At 38.2% G+C, this 24,040-nt stretch overlaps 1 protein-coding gene across 3 annotated transcripts in view; it reads left to right on the top strand.

Annotated features, from left to right (window-relative positions):
- Positions 1-24,040, top strand: part of Hdac8 (histone deacetylase 8) — a 234,164-nt gene that overhangs the window by 94,144 nt on the left and 115,980 nt on the right. For all 3 annotated transcript variants that reach the window (XM_046420240.2, XM_046420238.2, XM_046420239.2), the window contains exons 8-9: positions 12,983-13,155; positions 15,984-16,078. In XM_046420240.2, coding sequence (XP_046276196.1) covers positions 12,983-13,155; positions 15,984-16,078 — 268 coding nt within the window. The remainder of the gene's footprint in view (positions 1-12,982; positions 13,156-15,983; positions 16,079-24,040) is intronic.

Genomic DNA, 24,040 nt, shown 5'->3' with positions numbered 1-24,040 from the left:
TAAATATAGGCAAGCCTCACTAATTCAGCCTAATTAGAGGAAAGCCAGACTAAATCACAGAATATTTTTAAATGCATTTTTATTACTTTCAAGCACTGGACATGCTAGTAATTCAAAGTAGACTAACAGCATAGTAGAGCACCTCAGGGAAGGGTCTTTAAGAATCATTTGTAATTAGCATATCAATTATTTGTATGTAAGTAGATGTGCACAAAGTGCATAAAAACTTTATTCTCCTAAGTAGGACAAACATTCCCCAGTGCAATCCTGTTTACACTATTAATTTGCTTAGCCAGCCCTTTTTGTGCCAAGATAGATGTATGTAAGAAATGCTTATTTCCTCAGGGAAGAATGAATCGCTTCCCTGTGTTTAGTCCAGTAACTAAGAAGCTGAGCGCCACTTGATTGGTTTGGGATTTCCAGGATATGGAGTTTTGAATTTGCATACAGACTAGAGAGATTTCATATGGAGAAGATCTGGCAGCCATTGCCAGAGACCCAGTTTCCCCATCTGGATTTCATCGAAGTGATCTGGATTTCATCAAGCAACAGGACACTGATCCTAAATGATCCACCAGACACTCTAACATAGACATGTTTAAAATACATCCTGCCCCAGAAAAATAACTGTTAAAATATGATGAGTTGGAGTTACTCTATGTGCAGTACTTAAAAGTAATAAAAATGCATTTCTTTTTAAGTCCCACAAAAACCATGCAATATCAAGTTAATGATGAAAATCAATCCCCAAACTCTTTCTTGCACACCTCATTGTGTGATGGCATTGCAGAGATTTCCAATCATCTGGGAAAGGATATTATATTTTGATGAGCTACGCCAGGTGCTAACTATATGGCAGGATTTCGGCTTTGAATCTTAGGGAGGCCCTCCTGGGTAAAGAAGGGTGAGGGAAGGGCCAGGGGCATGTGTATTGTTAACAAATCATGATTGTCTACCTATGCTCGAAAAGCAGAACAATTGAATTGAAAAAGAAGAGGTATCAGTTATATAGGGAGGGGAGAAAATATGATTAGGAAATGAGAAACAGAGATATAGGCCTATAGTTCTACTCACATGTATTAAACTGTGCTCTAGGTAAATTGTGAATTCTTCAAGGCTTCAGAGAGTAAAAACTAAGTGCAGAGAGCATAAGCACAAGCAGTAAATATACACACAAATGTTGTAACTACAGTTTGGAATGACTCCAGCTCTCCCCTTTCCCCCAAGGGCATCACTATCCAGGGTCTGCAAAGGCCAAATAGCTGTTTGGCTTCCAATCTGATTTTTTGCCTAAGAAATCAGAGAAGTCGGTTTCAATTTTAATAATATATTCTTCCAACTTCTATGTAACAGAAAGGCATTTGTGTTTTTGCCCCTTCTTAAAGTGAATTTTGTGTTTGGTGAAAGGTATTAGATTGGCAGCACTGGAAAATGAATTACTGTATTCCCAGAACAGGTATAACCGGGCGGTGACACTATGAAATTTCTCTGTGCCTTTGGGGACCATTAGAGTACTATTCAGGAAGTCACTGCTGTGGTGTGCTGTGCTGAACTCAACAGTATCCTAGTGGGCTGAAAGAATTAACATAGCACTCGAAGGGCCTGACTTAAGGCCATTCATTTATTCAGTCGACGTTATGGAGTGCTTACCATGTGCCTGGTTCTGGGAGAAGACTTTCACAAATGCTATATCATTTAATACTCACAATAACCCCATGGGGGGAATGTTATTCTTGTTTGATAGAGAAGGAAACTGAGGTTCAGAAAAGTGAAGTGATTTTTCCAAGGTACCGTGTAAACCCTGGATCCAAGTTTGTCTGACTCCATGGCCAGTATTCCCTCAGAACTGGGTGCTGTGGAGGTCACAAAGAGAGACAGATGAGACATAAACTCAATGACATGACACAAAGCTGAATGTAATCTGCACCTTGGGCCGCCCTGGTGGTTGCAGACCAATGAAATGACCCACCCCAGATCACACAAAGGGCCATTAGCACAGCTAGCCTTAAGACTCCTATTCTTTGAGTCTTCTTCCATTTTGTTCTGTTTGTTAGCTTAGCTCTCAGACCAGCCTGCCTCTCCGCCCACCCCACTCCCTGCCCAGATAATATACACTCTGCTTGCTGGGGCCTCTAGCCTTTCAAAATGAAAAGAGCCAAAGAGCATTGGGATTTAGTGACGATAGCATTGGATTCGAATTAGAATTAGTGTTCTAATTCTAGCTCTGACGATTCACTCCAGGCCACTGGTAAGGTTCTTTAATTCAGGATGACTCACTTTCCCTTGTGTGAATGAGAATGGTTTACTTCTAAGAGGTATAGCAAGAGATAAGTAATAATTCGCTAAAAATAGCGTGCAGCCCTTTCTGTTGCCAAGGTGACATATAATTGATGAGTAGAACTACTTACTACAAGGCATGTTCTAAAGAGATGCCAATTTGAATCTATGTTTCTATATAATGGACTCGGCAATGAGAGAAAAGATGTCCCTTTAAAATGTTAAGAGATTACATCCTGAAAAGTCAAACAACAAAAGGGATGCAGGGTTGTTTGTTGGTTGGTGAGTGAGTGGGTTTGGGGGGGTTGAAGGTATTTTTTTTTATTATATATGTTTGGGTGCTTTATTTTAGACATTGGCAAAAACCAGTTTAGCTTGTCTGATGCTAAAAGCAGAAAAAGGAACTTATAGGAAATGAAATGTCTTCTGGATATGTTCAAGAGGCACCCATGGCCCCGGTGAAATGACACATCATCCTCACTGCAGGGAGCCCCCCTCCAATTCTCTGCCTCCCAGAATCATTTGTAATAGATATTCAGGAATCACTGAGGCATTTACCATATGCTACGTCCCCTGGCAGGTTGAGTTGTTACAGAATGAGTCAGCAGTACCTGAGTTGAGATAGGATTGAGGGTATTTAGGGGAAAAAATCCCTATGCAAAATTAACTGGCTCCCATTTGGGACCGATTAGTGATACTTTGGGTCCTTAACACACACACCCCTCTGAATCCCATCGAATGCTGCAATAGATTTAAACGTTATATTTTCAGAAGGGGTTTTGCTGCCAGCAATTACTTTTCTCAGGCTTACTTGAGGAGCTCAAAAAACATTAGTACCAAATATTTCTCTCTGCTCTCCCTCTGCCTCCTACCCTTCTTGGTTTTTCAATTTTTGAGTTTCCCCTTTCTTTCATCTCTATTGAGGAAGTCTCTAGAGGGTGCTAAGACTGCTTGTTGGAAAGCATGAAGATGCAAAGCTGGCCCTTGCTGGAATGCAAGCTAGAAAGTGAAAAGAGGGGACCTGCTCCCAGCATCAGAGGTCTGGATAGAGAAAAAAGTTAGGATTGACATCCCTCCACCAGCAGCACTGATTAAGTCTGCTGTAAATATCACTCTGGAATCCTAGTGTCCTGGGATGAGTCTTTTAGGATTTTTTTTTATATATATATATATTGGGGATTGAAGCCAGGGATGCTCTGCCACTCAGCTACATCCATTGTGCCCTTTTCTAAAAATTTGAAATAGGCTTTTGCTAATTTGCTGAGGCTAGCCTCAAACTTGGGATTCCCCCTGCCTCAGCCTCAATTGCTGGGATTACAGGCTTGTGCCACTGCACCAGTTTAGGATTTAAATTATTATTTTTTAAAAAGCACACACACACACACACATCTATCTTGGTATTAGAGGGGAAAATGGCACCAGTGAATGATCTCAAGAGCACACAGCAAAAGCTGTGGTCCACCCTGCTAGACTAGAAGAAAAGAGAATATCTCCACAATTTTGTTTGGTGTTTTGCTCTTACCTAAAAGCATGATGAATGTCATCACCCCTGGCTCTAATCCTCCTCAGTCACCAACCCCCCTCCCCCAAATCAAGGCCTGAAGGAGCAGCTGCCTGGCTTCTCTTCCTCATTTGCATAGCCTCCCTGGAAAACCAGACTGCTGAAGACTGAGGGATCAGGTTTCTCATCAAGAAAACTGCATTTCAAATGAATGTCTTGTGTGTTTATGGGGAAGTTTAACTAATGTAGTGTAATGAGATGCTTGTCCTCCTCCCCTCCTTTGTGGGGAAGAGATTCTGTGCTTTCACAAAACCTAAAATTAATGATTTGCAATATAACAAAAAGTACTGTCAACAGTGGTTAGGGAAACTTTCCCAAAAGCAATCTGGAGTGGTATTTCATTCATTTATTCACTTAATGACTATTTATTGAATGCCTACTATGTATAAAGTACTGATTCTACCCTCAAGGAAGTTGGTGGAAATTTTAAAATGATAGACAGATTTAGCAATTGATTTTCATATTCACATACATTTTAATAAAATGAAACATTGAAAGTTGTAAGAACCATAAGATTTAGGATGTTGTGGGCATTCAAAGGGAGTAAAAACTTCAGAAAAAGGCTTAATTGAGGAGGTAACATTTTATCTGGGTTCTAAAGGGTACCTAATTATGATATCTTTATGAAATATGTGAATGTGTATGCACGTTTATAAAATCTGGGTCAAGTTTGAATACACAGAAATTGTAGGGAAGGATGTTCTACACAGAGGGTGTGGTAAGATCAAAGTCAGGAGAGTCTAAGATATGTACAAAGAATAGCAGTGGTTTAGTTTGGCTGGATTGTAAAGTGCATGAGAGGGAAAAGTTGCAAAGATTGGGAAAGTGGGTGGGAACCACCTCATGGAGGAGCTGGAATTCTAAGCTATGAAAGTTTGTGCCATATTTTGTAAGCATGCAGGGAGCCAGTGAAGATTTCAGAATGAGGGAATAATAAATAAGATCAGAGCTTGCTTGAGATTAACACTGAAAAAAAATGACTCTGGTGGCTGCTGTTTTGTGAAATAATATGGGTAAAGTGGCTGGCAAAGGACCTTATGCACAGTAACTCAGGAAGTCAGGGAAGCAGGTAGATTTGCAGTGGTTTAGAGCATGCACTCTGGTGCCAGGCTGCAGCTCTGACACTTAATAGCCATGTGATGCTGTACAGATTTCTTTTCTTTTTTGGCACTAGGGATTGAACCCAGGGGTGCTTAATCACTGAGACACATCTCAGCCCATTTTTTATTCTTTTTTATTTTGAGACAGGGTCTTGCTAAGCTGGTTAGGGCCTTGCTAAGTGACTGAGGCTGGCTTTGAACTTGTGATCCTCCTGTATCAGCCTCCTGAGCCACTGGGATTACAGGCAGGAGGCACCACACCCAGCTTGCTCTATAGATTTCTTAACCTTTTGGTGCTGCAGTTTCCCCATCTGTAAAATAGGATTAATGATAATACCTATCTTATAAATTGTTATGAGGGTTAAATGTGCTGGTACATATAAAGTAACATGGAACAGTGCTCTGCTTTTAATGAAGTGCTCAGTAAGTGTTAGCTGCTATTATTATCATTTTCTTTCATAGAAGAGAGGGATTTGAGCTACCCTTTGAAGAATGGCTATAATAGACTCGTAGAAAGGTGACATTCTGTCATAAGTATGACAGAAGGCCTACTTGTAAAAAAATGACAAGGTGAGTGAACAATGGAGAGTTCAGTTTGCCTATAGAATAATGTGGGTTAAGGAATTATTTTTTTTAAATAAGATTTAAAACGAGGCCAGAGTCAGATCATGAAGGATTTTGGATCATAGCTGAAGAATTTTAAGTGATATCTAAAGACAATGGAGGGACATGAAGTATTTTGAGTAAGGAAGTGACTGGATCAAAACTATTCTTAAGGAAGATTAATTTGATGGTAGTGTGTGTGATGGATGGGAGAAGGAAGAGACTCGAGGCAGGGAAACTAATTAGGAAGCTATTGGTGTAATCTACAAAGAAGCTTATAAAGGCTAGATTTGAGCACTGCAGTGGGAGTGGAGAGGAGGGAATGGGAGAGAAACATGAGAAAGACTGGTAATTGAAGAGGACTCCGGGAAAGGGAGGAATCATAAAGGGCTGTGTTATAGTTTAGATGTGGTGTCCCCCAAAAGCTCACATGTGAGACAATACAAGAAGGTTTGGAGGAGAAATTATTGAGTTATAGCCTTGACCTAATCAGTTAATTAATTCCTGGTGGGATTAACTGAGTGGTGACTGGAGGCAGGTGGGGTATGGCTGGAGGAAGTAGTTCATTGGGGGCATGGCTATGGGGTATGTGTTTAGTATCTGGAGAGTGGAGTCTCTCTCTCTCCCTCCCTCCCCCTCTCCCTTTCCCTCTCTCCCTCTCCCCCTCTCCCTCTCCCTCTCCCTCTCCCCCTCCCCCTCTCCCTCTCCCTCTCCCTCTCTTCCTCTCCCTTTCCTTCTCTCCATTCTGATCATAATGTGAGCTGCTTCCCTCTGCCACACTCTTCTACCATGATATTCTGCCTCACCTCAAGCCCCGAGAAATGGAGCCTGCTGTCTATAGATTGAGACCTCTGAAACCGTGAGCCCTCAAATAAACTTTTCCTCCTCCACAGTTGTTCTGGTCAGGTCTTTTAGTCACAGCAGAAAAAAAAAAAAAAAGCTGACTAAAACAGGCTGAAAAGTTTTGAACATGAGTGACTGAAAGGATGGATATCATTAACAGAGGTAGTAGCTAGAAGAAGTAAGATGACAGATTTGGCCTGGTTGGAATGGAGCTGTAAATCACAGCTGGCTTCTCTGCACAAATTGACAGGCTGATCCTAAAATGTATATGAAAATTCAACCTAGAATAGCTAAACAATCTTGAAAAGGAAGGACAGAGTTGGAAAACTCACACTTGCTAACTTCAAAACTTACTACAAAGCTACAGTAATCAAAACAGTATGGTGCTGGCATAAGGACAGACATAGATCAGAGTTCAGAGACCAGAAATAAATCCCAACATTTACAATCAACTGATTTTATACAAATGGGCCATGATCATTCAGTGGGGCAAAAGACAATCTTTTAAACAAATGTCTCTGGGACAACTGGATATCAGCATGCAAAAGAATGCTAGGCCCTTATACAAAAGTTAACTTAGATCAATGATATAAATGAGTTAAAAACAATTAAACTCTTAGAAAAAAAACATAGATGTAAATTTTCTTGACTTTGGATTAGGTGATAGTTTCTTAAATATGACACCAAAATCAAGCAACAAAAGAAAAAATAAGTAAAATGGACTTTGTTAAAATTGAAAATTTTTGTGCTTCAAAGGACATTGCCAAGACTGTGCAAAGTGGGACTGGGATTGTGGCTCAATAGTAGAGCGCTTGCCTAGCATGTGTGAGACACTGGGCTTGATCCCTGGCACCACATAAAAATAAGCAAATAAAATAAAGGTATTGTGTCCATCCACAGCTGAAAAAAAATATTTAAAAAAGAATGTGCAAAGATAACCCACAGAATGGGACAAAACTTTGCAAATCAAAGATTTTTTAATATACTTGTATCTAGAATACAATAATATTCTTACCACTCAATATTAAAAACAACCCAGTTTAAAAATGGGCAAATGATTGAAACAGATACTGCTCTAAGGAAGACATGAAGATGACTAATAAGCACAAGAAATTATATTCAACTTCTTCAGTCATCAGGAGAATACAAATCAAGACTACAATGAAGATAGGGAATGTAGCTCAGTGGTAAAGCACTTGCCTAACACATAGGAGGCCCTGGGTTCAATTCCCAGGGAACTAGGATGATACCACTTCACACCCACCAGAACAACTATAAATAATTCAAAACAGAAAATAAGTGTTGGTGAGGACAAAGAGAAATTTGAAAACTCAAACATTGCTGTTGGGAATTTAAAATGGTACAGCTGCTATGGAAATCACCTGGCAGTTGTTCAAAAGGCTAAGCATAGCTACTCTATAGACTGAGGCAGGAGGATCCCAAGTTTCCAGCCAGCCTGGGCAACTTAACAAGACCCTGTAATAATAAAAAGCTAGGGTTGTAGCTCAGTAGCAGACCACTTACCTAGCATTTGCAAGGCCCTAGGTTCAATCCCCAGTACTACCAAAAAATTAAAATAGGCTAATGAACTTGAAAAACAGGGAAAGACTAGGGAATGGGAGTTATTATGAGAATAAAGAGCAAGTGCAATAGGAGACATGAAAAGATAAAAACTGTAAGCAGAGAAAGTATTTCAGAGTCCAGGGCCTTAGAAGTAAAGCAATTCCAAATGTTTCCTTATTGGGCCCTGAAGTGTGGCCATGCTTGGGAATAACTTAAGTGGAGTGCAGCTGGACATCACTATTGTTGGAAAGATGAAGAAACTGTGATGTCAGAGAATTAGGATAGTCCCTGGAGAAAGAAAAGGTCACTTTCATTCAATAGAGTAAACCCATTTTTCAACCTAGTGCTTGGTATATAGTAGCCAATCAACTAACATTTTTTGGGTGAATGGATCAATGAATGAGTGAATGAATATTATAGCACTTATCATAATTGATGATTTTCCTGTTTTCTTCCCCTACTGGACCATAAGCTCCTTGGATCTGGCTTATTTCTGTATCTCTAGTCCACAGCATAGAGAACTGCAGGTGCTGGAATCAAAGTTTTAGTGAGTAAATGAATACTGAATTGCAGAGAACCATGACAAGGAGAGAGAGAGAGAGAGAAAAAAAAATTATGAACCAGGTGCTGAAATCCTCAAGGGAGCCGGAAGAATACATTGTGGGTCTATAGATAAGAACTCTGATAGTATTTGAATAGTATAAGCAAATGACATTGACTTCAAAAGAGGAATGATTGATGAGCGAGAGGAATACTGGATTTGGAAGTGGCAATTTCTCTCTTCCTCTCCTGGCACTTCTGAAGAAAAGGGGCACGGTGTGTTTTCTCCTTTGACTCTCCTCCCTTCCCTTGTCACCTAGCCTTCTCAATTTTTTCTGTATTTACTTTGCCTTGCTTCCTGTTGTTCTCATGACTAGAATGCTTCAGTAGTCTTTTTGCCAATTCCTCTGCTTCCAAATTTTCTCTCTGGCCTTACATGCAATAGCAAAAAGTCAGAGTTCCTAATTATAATTTTTCAGCAACATCAGTACTTATACTTCTCCAGGGGTTTCCATTTGATTGTCAAATCAAATGAAAACAGCCGTCTTGAATTTATGATTGTCCACCACCCAGCCCTCTGTAAGCTGTCCTCACTACCAGTTGCTTTGAATTTTCTATTATATACAAAGTGCCCTAGCTTTTCCTAAGCTTCTAATTACCCTTTTCTCTACCCATCTAGAGCCTGCTTCATCAGAACTCCTTGAGGACTCATTTTCCTTTCCTAGCTATAATTAAAACAACTTTCCTGAAACACCTCCCTTCCTTTATCCTTTCCTCTCTCCTAATTACCAAACAGTCATAAACATCATAGGTATATTCTTTTCTCATGTGTCACTCTGTATGACTCTATTAATTTTATCATGGAAGTTTATCTCCCCAATCCATCTCTTCCTGTCTATCCATCCACCTGGATGTTTGCAAAAACCCTGACCAATCTTCAGTGTACCCTACCCTAGAGCTCAAGTATCTTTAAAATGGAAATCTGATCATGCCCCAACGCAAAGGGGTGCACATGCATGCATGCACCTATGTCTACACACACACACACACACACACACACACACACAATATTTGAGACATTTCATACCCTTTAGATAAAAACCCAAACTTATAATACCTACCTGCTCACATTTACTATTAGCTTCATCCTTCACTCCCTGTTCCCTCCCTGCCTGCATGTTTCTGCACATACACTTCTCTGAACCTCATCCCCTGCCATTAACTCCCGCAACCATCCCTATCTCCTACTCCACTAAGTTCACCCAAAGTAGTGCCTACAAACTTCTCCAGTTTTTTTTCTTTTCTTCTTTCTTTCTTTCTTTCTTTCTTTCTTTCTTTCTTTCTTTCTTTCTTTCTTTCTTTCTTTTCAGACAGTTTCTGGGGATGGAACTGAGGGCCTTGTAAATGCTAGGCAAACACTCTACCACTGATCTGCACAACCCCCACCCCCAGCTCTTCTTTGTTTAAAAAAAATTTTTTTTGTTATAGATGGACACAATACTTTTATTTTATTTATTTATTTTATGTGGTGCTGAGGATCAAACCCAGTGCCTCACATGTGCTAGGCAAGTGCTCTACCACTGAGCCACAACCCCACCCCTCCTTTGCTTAAAAAAAAAAATTCACTAGAGAAGTCAGGCAAATTGGCATAGACCTTAGTCCCAGGAAATTGAGAGTTTGAGACAAGAGAATTGCAAGTTCAAGGCTAGTCTCAAAAATTTAGTGAGACCCTGCTCAAAATAAAAATTAAAAGGTCTGGGAATGTAGCTCAGTGGTTAAGCACCCCTGGGTTGAATGCCCAGTACCAAACTTAAAATACATATATTTTAAATTATATACATAATTTTTATATATTTCATATGTATATATATGAAAATAATCACAAATTCACGAGGTTGCAAAGAAATGTACAAGGAAGTCCCATGTACTCTTCCTCCAGCTTCCTCAAATGTTGACATCTTGCAAAATTATAGAATAGCATCAAAATCAAGAAGTTGATCTTGGTCAACCCATAGATTGTATTCAGATTTCACTAGTTGACGTGTGTGTGTGTGTGTGTGTGTTTCTATGTGATATTTTCACATATGTAGCCTGACATAACCTCTACTACAATCAAGATAAAAAACTGTACCATCACCACAAGGCTCTCATGCTGCATCTCATCCATAACCCCTGCTATCCACTAATCTGATCCCCATCTCTATAAGTTACTATTTTACAATATTATGTAAGTGGAATTTTGCAGTGTATATTCTTTTGAGATTGACCTTATTCACCCGGCATAATTACCTTTAAATTCATCCATTTTATTTGTGTATCGATAGTTTGTTTCTTCTGATTGATAAGCAATATTCCTCTGGTATGGATGAACCAGTTTGTTTAACCATTCATCTATTGAAGTACATATGAGTCTTTCCAATTGGGGGCTATTACAAGTAAAGATGCTATGCACATTCGTGTACGAGTTCCTACATGAAAATAAACCTTAACTTCTCTGGAATAAATTGCCCAAGAGTGCAATTGCCGGCTCATATGGCAAGTCTATTTTTAGTTTTGACAGGAACTGCTAAACTATTTTCCAGAGTGGCTATACCATTTTACATTCCCACCAGCAAGACAGTGTGATCTACTTTCTCCACATCCCCACCAGGAATTGTTGTTATCGCTCTGTTTCATTCTAGCCATCTCAAGAGTTGGCTCATTGTAGTACTTCTCATCTTTGTGGACCTAAGTCAAGAGTTACCTCTGCAGAGCCTTTTCTAGCTTTCTCTGGAAAAGTTGAGTACTCTCTCCTCTGTGCCACCTCTGATGCTTCATTTATCCTTTTGTTTTAATTTTTTATTGCCACAGTCTGTGTTTTCCCCTCTATCCTGGGCTACACAAAGGTAGAACCTGTGCCAGATTCATCTTGATTCCTGCAGCATCTGGTACAGTTACATGCTGGGCACATAGTGGATCCTCATTAAGTGAGGGAAAGAATGAATGAAAAGAACCGTAGTCTTGCTTGCCTCCCCCTCTCCCTCCTTGGCTGAAAACCTTTTTAGAACAGACATCACGCCTTCCTCTGTGTCTCCCAGAAGCAGCTAATAGGGTGCTCTGTACGTGTAGATGTTCAATAAATGTCGTCTAAACTATTCAGGTAGCTTATCTTCCCCCTGCACCCAGGAGATAAGCACATGAAAGAGAGAATAAGCCCAAGTATCCTTGTATTAAGGATCATATGTCATAATTTTTATAATATTCTTATAATCTCTACCATCACTCAATATTTGTCTGTGAGGATGAGAAATCAAAACAAAACAGTGCTTTGAGTCAACGACTGCCTCTGTGGCTGAACCCTAGTCAATAGTTTCAATGCCCTGGGTACATATGAATTGGGGAAGACGGCATTTTATATCCCTGAATTCCTTTTGCTGTTTCAGAAGGATCTGGGATTTTTCTGGGTTTTCTGCGCTGGTGTGATTTGACATGTTGATTATGAGAGGGTCATTGACCTCAACATTTTTGATCACTTTTTGACTCTGTATTTTCTCAACTCTGAAGTATGTTAATTTGCACTTGTTTATACATCTCTGTAAGAGTTCCTCAGGCCCTTGAGGACTGGTATATGTTTTGTCTGGAAAGTAGATTGTAAGCCCCTTGAGAGCAAGGACCTTATGACTCCTAGGAATGCATTCTGGACATTGTCAGTGTTCAATTAATGATTATATTGGAAGCCTGACTAAGGTCACCTGTCACATTGACATCTTCCTTTTCATCTATAAGGTTTCTCACTGTTGACAAAAGCAATTAGGTTGATTCTACAGCATTGAATAATTCTACCCAAAATTATACTTAGTGTTACCCACAGCAACTTGTTCTTTTAGGGTGCTTTCAGATTTATAATTTTAGATCAGTTGTTGCAGTTCCCTTCTTTATAATACCCTGGTTACATATGCATTGGGGAGGACTGCATTTCATTACCCTCAAGTCCTTTTGCATAATAAAAAGTAAGTGATACCATCTAGGCTTTCAAAGCTTATACTTCTCGCCCCCAGCTCCCATTAAGAATTAGGTGATCAACTCCAAGTGGGATTGCTGTCTTAAATTACCAGAAAGAATCCTTAAAAAACTATTCAATGTATATGTTTTTTTCTCCAGACTTTAAAATGAAATAAATGTATATACTGTGTGCTGTGACTGTTGAAGTGAGATTAATATGAATATTTCCAGAAAGTTAGTTCTAAAATAGAAGGGCAACTTTGTTCCTTGGTGAACAAATAGGAGCTAGGGTTATTTTGTTTGTTTGTTTGTTTGTTTTGTAAGTCAGGTTTTAAGAAAAAAGTGATTCACATGTACTCTGATTCACCCTGTTTAGGTAGAAATTTCAATGAAATTGACAGGTTATGTTTCTTTTTCCTTAATTGTTAGCTGAGTAGACTATGAGTCCAACTCGTCCCACCACCCCACTAGCCTCATCTATAGTCTTCTGATATTTTATATCTTTTTTCTACAGTGTACTAAAGGAGGTGTACCAAGCCTTTAATCCCAAAGCAGTGGTCTTACAGCTGGGAGCTGATACAATAGCCGGGGATCCCATGTGCTCCTTTAACATGACTCCAGTGGGAATTGGCAAGTGTCTCAAGTACATCCTTCAGTGGCAACTGGCAACACTCATTTTAGGAGGAGGTGAGTCCAAAGGAAGGTCACTATGAGAATCTTTTGCCTTCCCCCACATTTTGTCTGTTGGCACAGAAAGAAAATTTGGCCTTCTTAAACAGGATAATATCAACCTGCCTATGTCCCCAAAGCTAGAGTCAATGAACTCTGCCACCTCTACAGTTCAGCATAAGGAAATACTCTGACACAGTCCTCCTCACTTGACCTGTGCATTGACTCCTTGTCACAATGGAGTCTGTTTTAATTCCTGAAGTAAATGTCCTTTGGTTAAACCTGCATCAGGAGTTGAGGGTATAGCTTAATGGTAGAGAACTTGCCTAGCATGTGCAAGGACTTGGATCCATCCACACCCAGTACCACAAACACCAAACAAAAGAAGGAGAAGGAGAAGAAGGAAAACGTGCACATTATTATAGATAGTGTTGACTTTGATCCATCTTTTGGAAACATACTGCTGAAATTCTAACTCATATATCAGTATTAAACATGTGTATTAATTATCTAAGCTGTATTCAAGAATGACTCTTTCCCCCAAAAAAAAATATAGTTTGGGGATTGGGGATGTGGCTCGGTGGCAGAGTGCTTGCCCAGCATGTGTGAAGTCCTGAGTTCAATCCCCAGTACTGGAAAAAAAAAACAAGATTTTGTTATAATAAAGCAAAATTGAGACATCCAGAATCTCTTAGGCATTCTTGTCTTTCACATGTACTGATATTTATATTACTTAACCATAAGTAATATACATATCAATAGAAGCATTTATACATTTGAGAAAGGAAGCTTTTGCACCTTTGAGGATGCCTTGCTTAGGATCTTCCATCTACCTACCTGGCACAATCTGTATTTCACTGGATAAATAGAGTGATGTGCTAAAATAAATAGTCATGCAGATTGAGCTTAAAATATATATAATGGAGGAGCTAATACTTGTTTTTTTTGGCGGGGGGAGGTCAGCCTTTTATCAAAAAAATTAGGGGAAATCCTGAGGCCTTATGTATATGAGTAAGCATTCAACACAAATATACAAACTGGGTCCTTTGGCAGCCTGAAACCTGAGAGGGATCAAAATTAAAGATGCTTACAAGAGACACCCTCTTATGAAAAGCTGGCAAGAAATATATTAACTTCAACTCAAGAAAAAGATAAAATTGATAAGCCCTGCATGATATATTACTTTCCTTGACGGCACTAAGAATGGTGATTATGATACAGGTACAACAAGGGAGAATAAAAGACCTTTCTACAACATACATCTGTGAGGAATTTTTGTCTGAGGCTACAGCCTTCACTATTAGCATTCTCTAAAGCCCTTTTGCTTTTTCAGCCCACAGTTTGGGCTTTTGAATATGTAAGTATAATTTTTCTTATGTAATATGTGTTTTCCTGAGAATGCCTGTGCATAAATGGAATCTTTGCAAATTACATCATACTATATGTATATCAGAGACATCTTACTACTTAAGCAAAGCTTGTAGTGACTCTTTTTTAAAATTAAATAACCACACCAAATAAATATTTTATAAATTTGATTTTTTTCTATGTCAATGCTTTTTTAAAGTAATACCCATAATATTGAACTGAAACTCTCGGCTTTTTTTTTTTTTAAGTACCTAGGGTACTTTTTTAAGAACCTAGGGATGCTTTACCATTGAACTATATCCAAGCTCATTTTATTTTTTATTTTGAGACAGGATCTCTCTAAGTTGCTGAGGTTGGCCTTGAACTTGCAATCTTCCTGCCTCAACATCCCAAGTAGTTGAGATTATCAGCATGCACCACCACACCTGGCTTCAGTTATTATTAGCACATAGACAATTCGTAGAAAGAGCCACATCCTCAAACTTCAGTGGACCCTGTTGAGGCCCAAATGACACACTCCAGAAGACCAAACATCCCAGCCCTTTCAAATGGTAGAAAGGCTTAAGAAAAGGGTGACCATATGTCCCAGTTTATACATATTATTTCAGTATAATGATTTAATAGTGTCCTCTTTTGCTCTTAAAAGTATATCATTTTGGACGATAATTTATGTGGTCACCCTACCTAAAATAGACCAGATTCTATTTCCTTTAGGCTATATTGGGGTTAGGCAATCATTCCATTTTACCCTTATGCTCTTGGAATTTAGCTAAAGGCCAATGTTCTAATGCTTGCATGGCAGAGCACATCTATTCAGCACAAAAATATGCTGATTATTAGCCAGTGTAATATGGCTGCTGGGTGACTATGACAGGACCTGACGAGATGGGTCAGAGCGTCAATCAACAGTCCCTTCCTCATCTCACTCTCTTTGATCTCTGCCACCAGGCTTGTGTTTTGTGGTGAAAAGGAATGCTGATATTAAAAGAAGGAAGTCTGTTTCTATCAGCACTTTCCTTTTCTCTTTCCTGGATGGTTTTAGGGTGAGATCTGCCAATAGCTTTAAAATACACATCACATCCAACAGTTATTTTATAGAATTGTTGCAAAATCCATCACAGAAACCTTCTCATTGTGTAGGTCACCTCTAGGGATCTCAGTCTTGCCAATGTCTCTTGATGGAGTGGAGGAACTTGGATTCTTCAGGTTCTCATTTGTTGGGAGATAAGAGTGTCTTTAATCTTTCTTGTTCTTGGAATTCCCAGTTCTACACTGTGCATGATCTGACTGGTCCCCCAAAGTCTGCCCACTAGGTGGTTTACAGTTATCGTATAAAAATGTTTAGGTGAAATTCTGCAAGTTGGAGTTGTCTTTTGAGCCCCTTTATTAAAACATTTTTCTCTCCTTCCTTACCCTCTTCCCTCTCCTGCTGTTTTGTGACTATTCTTTCCTACCTTCACAATTCTTGATGGAGACAGGAGGCTACAACCTTGCCAACACGGCTCGTTGCTGGACATACTTGACCGGGGTCATCCTAGGGAAAACACTATCCTCTGAGATCCCAGATCATGAGGTAAGTAAGGCTCTGACAAGTCCTCTCTTCTTTAAGGGGAAGAGCTGAGTCATTCCACCTAATCAAAATCACGTCCTCACCACTCAATACCGTTTTGTTGAGAGACACTTCAATAACAATAACACACTGTCTTGGCAGAATAGTGGACTCTTGTTCCAAAATATCCAAGACCTTCTGCCTTTTTTTTACAAAAGATCTCAAAGGCCAACCAACTTTAATTTCTCAATTAATTACAGAGACTGTGGGAAGGGGTCACCTGTTCGCACAAAGAACTCTTTGGAAGATGTGCATATTTTCATCCCCTAGCCTCAAAAAGGAAGGGACAAGTCTTTAAATGTGAGAGCTAGGTTTTCATTTATTTTTTAGAAGTGCCATAGGTGGTATGTAGCATATGTTCCTTGGTGGTAATTCTGGTCTCTCAATTAATGTAAAATTCAAGAAACACATAATCGCTAACAAAATCAGGTCTGTTGTTTCCAGCTACTAGTGGCATACAGAGATTGGGGCAGGATCATACAAAATGTGAAATGGGCCATTTGAGTCCTTTCTATTTCCTTTAGTCATATGAAATGGACTTCACAAAGCAAAGGTGTCTGTTATAATTTTCCCAAAACAAGGTAATGGAAAGCTGTCTGGAACCTGTGCATGTATTGATAATCCAAAGGTGAACCTCTTCTATTCCCACTGCACCCCACCCCTGGCAGGAAGCATGTTATCACAGATCAGGATGTAGCTACAGACCTTAGACTATGTGACTTTAAATACCAAACTAACACATGCAGCCCCACCTTCTCAAGCTATTTCCCAAGGATGAGGGATGGTGCTTTGGTTATAATGTTAGGATTTCTGCCAGATGCAACAGCTGTATACTCAGGAGCATTACGTTTTTTTAAAGTTACTATTATTTTTTAAAAAAAAATTAGAAACAACTTAAACTAATTTCCTTCCAATTTTCTTATAACCATAGGTGAGGTATAAATATGTATCTCAGAAAACCTATTCAATATGTCTAGAATACAAATAGGAGGCATGCTATAATTTGAGACAATTTGCTGGTGTCAGGGTTAATAGAAGTCTCTTTTCTTGACTTGACTTACCTTTATTCAGTATTTGGAAGCTTAATGAAATATAAAGGTAAGTGCTGTGAACAAATGTAATTGCTGTTATTGCTATGGGAATATCTCAGATTGCATTGTAATTTAAAGCACTGGGACTTTAAAAACTGATCAAGTTATGTCAGAAAGTAGTTTTAAGCTGTATAAGTCTGAATTGAGAGTGAGTGTTCTGTTCCTAGGAAGCAAAAGTAAATCTAAAGATTCATCTGTTAAAAGATTGATAAAATTTTAATAAACACAAATATTACCTCTGGTACTTGGAGAAGCTTTGTGCTTGAACAGATATGGGTTTTGCCTTACAGATAGAGATGTTCTGTCTTTATATGGAATTATTCTGCAAGATTAAATGAGATGTAATGTGTGTCAAGTGCCTGAGACACAGTTACTGGCACCTAATAGACACTTTGAAAATACACTTTGAAAAAGTTATCTCCTTCCCTTTTGCATGATCCACGCTTCTTACACTCAGACGTTTATGACTATGTCATTCACAAATTTGTCCAAACCCTTTGTGAATCCCTTCTGTCATATCCTTCTGGCATAAGAGATGTGAGTCATCCAAGAAGGAACAAAGAAGAAAATTGAAATGACAGTCTTCCAGGTACAATAAGATAACATTTTAATGAAAATTGCCAAAAATAGACTACACAGTATGAAGGCATATATAAGTTTTGTGTCACAATACACAGTTGCACACAAATATCCTTGTGGCCCTCTGAAATAAGATCAACAAATGGTAGATCAAAAAATATTTGCTGTGCAACCATTGTGTGCCAGGAACTATGCTAGGTGACTTGGAAGATGCAAAGACAGTAAGATCTTGTCCCCCTGCCTCAAGCAGCTAGGGAGGGAAACTGGTACAAGTGTAGGGAGACAGGCCAATGTACCGATAATTGTAACACCAAGCACAATAAAAACCATAAGACAGTAGGAATAGTAACTGTAGAGATGTGCATCAAACATAAAGGAAGTTCAAAGGAGTATACCAAATACCCTGCCTTCTAGGAGCTGAAAATGTACTTGAGAAATCTAGTAAGTGACAAGGTCAAGATATTGCAGCAGTCAGCTGTAGCCTGGCTGACCTCCTCACTCACTGTCTTTGCTCTCAGTCTTGGGCTTTTGTCTTCCATCTCCTAGGATAACAATCCTCGTCCTCCAAATACCCTTTCCCCATTTCTCTGTTTTTCTAGCTCCGGCTTCAAGCCCTGTGCCCTTCAAAAACCCTTACCTAAGTCTGCCAAACTCCTTTCTTTGAGTTCTTTACTTACATTCAGTTATTCCTTCATTCATTTAACAAATGTTCATTGGGCCCCCATTACTTGCCAGCTGTTATTCAGATCTGGATTCAGAGATGCAAAGACTAACAAGATAAAGATGCTGGCCAGTCAAGCATCAAATAGGAGCATGAAGAAGAGTGCAAGCCTAGCTGGGAAAGCCTAAGAGGAATGGTGCCTGCCTGTATGATTGGTCCAGGTATCTCTTTATTGGCCCAAATGTGACATGAACCCATAGAAAGGCCAATACCTGTCAAGATAAAAGACTAATAAAGGCAACAGAGCAGTGTGCTCAAATCCAGGTCAGATAAGAAACATAGGGGGAATGTTTCAACAAAACTTTGAACTGAATCTTAAAGACTTATTGGGAGTTTGCTATTGGGGAAAGTATTCTATGTAGATGGAACAGAGGTTAAAAAGGAACATTGAGAAGTTTGTGATGTATAGAACAAAGGGTATATGAGAAAGTAGGAATAATTAAGGCTTGAATGGAAATTGGAGTCAGATTATGAAGAGCCTTGAATGCTGCACTAATGAGCTTATACTTTTTTTCCTATGAAAACAAATGAATTTTGGCTTTTAGAAAGCCAGCTTAGTAAAACGTTAGGAGGCAGACTACACAGTGGAGGGATTGGAAAATGGTGACCTGTTAGGAGGTTCACGTATACTCCTATAACATTTAGAGTCCTTAGACTTGTGTACCCCTTATCCAAAATGCTCAAGACCAAAACATTACAGATTTCAGATTTTTTTTTCAAAGTTTTGGAACAATTGTATATACATAATAATAATTGCATATACTAGGGATATAACAAAATTCTAAACACCAAATTCATTTATACTTCATACATACAATATAAACAGCCTGAAAATAACTTTATAATACACACACACACACATATATATATGTACATATGTGTGTGTGTGTATATATATCACATATGTGTGTATATAAGATATTGGTACTGGAGATTAAAACAGGTTGCTTTACCACTGAGCTACTTCCCCAATCCTTTTTATTTATTTATTTTTATCTTGAGACAGGGTCTCACAAAATTGCTGAGACTAAGACACTGAGACTGGCCTGGCCTTGAACTTGCCATCCTCCTGCCTTAGCCTCCTGAGTCAATGGAATTATAGATGTATGCCACAACACTCAACCAACACAATATTTTGACTAATTTTGTGTATAAACAAATTGAGGGGGGCTGGGGTTGTGGCTCAGCAGTAGAGCGCTTACCTACCATGCATGAGGCCCTGGGTTCAATCCTCAGCACCACATAAAAATAAATAAATAAAATAAAGGTATTGTGTCCAACTACATCTAAAAAATAAATGTTTAAGAAAAAGAAAAAACAAATTGAGCAATGGAATTTTCCCTTGTGGCTTCAGATCAGCACCAAAAATCTATGGATTTTGGAGCATTTCAAAGTTCATATTTTCAGATTAGGGATACTTATGCATTCTTTTAGCCATCTGGGTTTTGGTTGTCTGCATCCCTCTCTGAATTTGGAAGAATAAGCACCCTATTAGTTGGTGTTCATTCATTGAATGGACAATAAGGAAATGGGTATTTGAATAGTATGTGTCAACATTCATAATGAGAAATTTCTGGATTTGTGTGTGTGTGTGTGTGTGTGTGTGCGTGCACATGTGTTTTACTGGGAATTCAACCCAGAGATCCTCTACCCCTGAGCCACATTCCCAGCTCTTTTCATTTTGGGACAGGATCTTGTTACATTGTCCAGACTTGTCTTGAACTCACTGTACTCCTGCCTCAGCCTCCTGAGTCACTGGGATTACAGGCACATGACACCACAACCAGCAAAAATTTCTATTTTTAAGATGGAAGAATTGGAAGCACAAACTAATCTTTCTCTGGGAACACAATTTAACTATAGAAGCAACCTCCTATCCTTCACAAGAAACTTGAGGTATCCGAGTTCTATAAAAGAGGTATATCCATGGGAAAACACCAGATTCCATGCAGGGAATGGAGTTGGAAGGCAATCCCAGCACAAATATTAGAAGTAATTAGGGATGGGACTTCAAGCTTAGCCCTCAAGAGATACAAAACTGGTAATACCATAACATAAATGATCAGAAAGTTAGTCTCAGCCTAGGAGTTGGGAAGCCAAGCTGTCCAGTCAAGCATCAAATAAGAGTGTGAAGAAATGTGCAAGCCTATCTGGGAAAGCCTAAGAAGAATGGAGCCTGCATGTATGATTGGTCCAGGTATCTGTAATGTAGAGAAACATCAAGTGTGACATGAACTCATAAAAAGGCGAGTAACTGTCTAATTAGCACAATCACTTAGACTATTATGTATACAAATATTCTGTAGTCCAATAATACTATTTAGATCCCATAATCTAGGGTAGAATAAGGCAGTGTAGTTTTATATAGACGTTGAACATTTCTAACCTGAAAATCCAAAATACTCTGAAATCTGAAACTTTTTGAGCACCAACATAATTGCTCATCAATCAGGCTGCTTTTGATGAGCTGATTATGTAAACTATACCTCATTAATATATGTAGCCATTTAAATGAATTGAGTCTTATATACAAAGTATATATTATTAACAAAAGCATTGTAGTGCAATCTTCTAAATAGATTTATTTGTGAGGAATAACATCTTAACAGTACTTATTCCTTCAAATGAATTTATATCTTTTCATTTACTTAGGTCTTCTTTAACTTCAATTTTTAATTTAAACCCTTCAATAAACAAGTCTTGCACAAATTTTGTTCAATTAATCCATAGAAATTTATGCTTTTTATTTTATTGTACATGGTATTTCTTAACAATTTCCAACTGTTGCCAGAATATACAAATTTTTATATTGATCTTGAATAATATAAAATTACAAAACTCACTTATTAGGTCTAGTAAGTTTTCTTGTACATTACTTTGCATGTTTCATATCCACAAACATGTCATCTGTAAATAAAGAGAGTTTTAATGCTTCCTGTATAATATTTATGCTTTTTATTTGTTTTTCTTACCTTATTGCACTGGTTGTGACCACAGGTGGAACCACCAATGCAAGGCTGAGTAATGACAAGTGAACATCTTTGTCTTGTTCCCAGTAATGGGGGTGGGCATTTAATCCTTCACTGTGAAGTGTGATGTTAGCCATAGATATTTTCAAAAATGTCCTTTATTACATAGAAGTCCCCTTCTATTTCTAATTTACTTAGGTTGTTTTTCTCATAAATGAGAGTTGAATTTTGTCAAATGCTTTTTCTTTAGTTATTACAATGGTATCCTTTATTAGTATAGTAAATTGCACTGATTTTTTCATGTTACAATAACTTCGCTTTCCTGGGATAAACATAATTTGGTCATTATGTATTATCCTTTTTATATATTGTTGGATTCAGTTTGCTGAAATTTGGTCAAGGGTTATTGTATCTATGTTAATGAGAGATGTTGACCTGTTGTTTTCTTTTCATGTAATGAATGTCTTTGTCTGGTTTTGATATCAAGGCAATGTTGAGTTGTAAAATTACTTATGAAGGGGCTAGGAGTATACTTCAGTGGAAGAGCACTTGCCTAGCATGTGAGGTCTTGGGTTCAGTTCCCAGCACACACACACAAATTGCTGAGAAAGTATCATTTCCTCTTCTGTTTTCTGAAAGAGTGTATATAGAAGTGATGCTATGTCTTCCTGAAATGTTTGATAGAATTCATTAATGAAAATATTTGAGCTGAATTTTCTTTGAGGAAAAGATTTTATTCATGAATTTGATTTCTTAATTATTAATTTGATCTCTTAATGATTATATGGCTATTCAGATTTACTCTCACTTTTTTCATCTTTACTTTTTATTTATTCTCTTAAAATATACATGAAAATAGAACGTATTTTGACATATTATACATACATGGAGCATAACTTATTCTAAATAGGATCCCATTCTTGTGGCTGTACATGATGTGGCATTTCACTGATTGTATATTCATATATGAACATAGGAAATTTATTTCTGATTCATTCAATCTTTCCTATTCCCTTCCCTTCGTTCCCCTTTGTCTAATCCACTGAACTTCTATTTTCCCTCCCTCTCTTTTTGTTGTGTATTAGTATCCACATATCAGAGACAGCATTCAACCTTTGGTTTTTTGGGATTATTTAGTTTATTTCACTTAGCATGATAGTCTCCAGATCCAGCCATTTACCAGCAAAAGCCATAAAGTCATTCGATTTTATGGCTGAGTCATATTCCATTATGTATAGATACATATTTTCTTTATCCATTCTTCTGTTGAAGGCACTTAGGTTGGTTCCATAGCTTAGCTGTTGTGAATTGAGCTGCTGCAAACATTGATGTGGCTGCATCACTGTAGTATGCTGATTTTAAGTCCTTTAGGTATATACTGAGGAGTGGGATAACTGGGTGAAGTGGGGGTTCTATTCCAAGTTTTCTGAGGAATCTCCATGCTGCTTTCCATAGTGGTTGAGTTTGCAGTCCCACAAGCAATATTTGAGTGTCCCTTTTCCCCCACATTTTCACCAACACTTATTATTGCTTGTATTCTTGATAATTGCCATTCTTGTTGAAATGTTTGATAGAATTCATCAATGAAAACATTTGAGCTGGGTTTTCTTTGAGGGAAGGTTTTTATTTATGAATTTGATTTCTTTAATGGTTATATGGCTATTCAGATTTACTATCACTTCTTGATTTCATGTTGATAATTTGTCTTTCAAAGAATTTGCCCAGGGCTGGGGAATGTGGCTCAAGCGGTAGCGCGCTCACCTGGCATGCGCGCGGCCCGGGTTCGATCCTCAACACCACGTACAAACAAAGGTGTTGTGTCCGCCAATAACTAAATAAATAAATAAATAAAAGAATTTGCCCATTTGCTCTAAATATTCCCTTATTGTTGTTTTAAAATGTTTATAGAACCTGCAGTGATATTGATTCTCCCATTCCTGATATTAGTGATTTCTCTCTTTTTCCTTGATTATTTTGGCTATGGTTTATCAACTTTATTGAAGTTATTTTTTAAAAAGAAACAGCTTTTAGTATCCTTGTCTTCATTTTTTCTATTTCTTTATTTCTGTTCGTAGTTTTTGTTATTTCCTTCTTTCTGCTTATGTTGTGGATTTTTTTATTATTTTAGTTTTCTACTTTCTTATGATAGAAACTTAGTCCATTTATTTTAAACCTTTTTTTCTTTTCTAATATAAGCATTTTAAGCTGTAAGTTTCCATCTAAGTAGTGCTTTAACTGCATCTCACAAATTTTGGTACATTGTTCTCATTTTCATTTGATGTAAAATATTTACTTCTTTGACTGTTGAGTTATTTAGAAGTATAGGGTTTTTAAAATAATTTCCAAACATTTGAGGATTTTCCCTTTTTGTTTCTGTTGTACTTGGGTTTGAACCCAGGGCCCTGCACATGCTAGGTAGACATATTACCACTGAGGTATATTCCCAGCCCTTTTTTTTAAGAGAGAGAGAGAGAGAGAAAATTTTTTTTAATATTTATATTTTAGTTTTCGGCAGACACAACGTCTTTGTATGTGGTGCTGAGGATTGAACCCGGGCCGCATGCCA

The sequence above is a fragment of the Marmota monax genome, unplaced genomic scaffold, assembly GCF_021218885.2.
Source record: "Marmota monax isolate L192 unplaced genomic scaffold, Marmota_monax_Labrador192_F-V1.1 WCK01_AAM20220418_F8-fsc00364, whole genome shotgun sequence".
Taxonomy (NCBI): Eukaryota; Metazoa; Chordata; class Mammalia; order Rodentia; family Sciuridae; genus Marmota; species Marmota monax.
The sequence above is the reverse complement of the archived record's forward strand: the minus strand, read 5'-3'. Positions and strand labels throughout refer to the sequence as shown.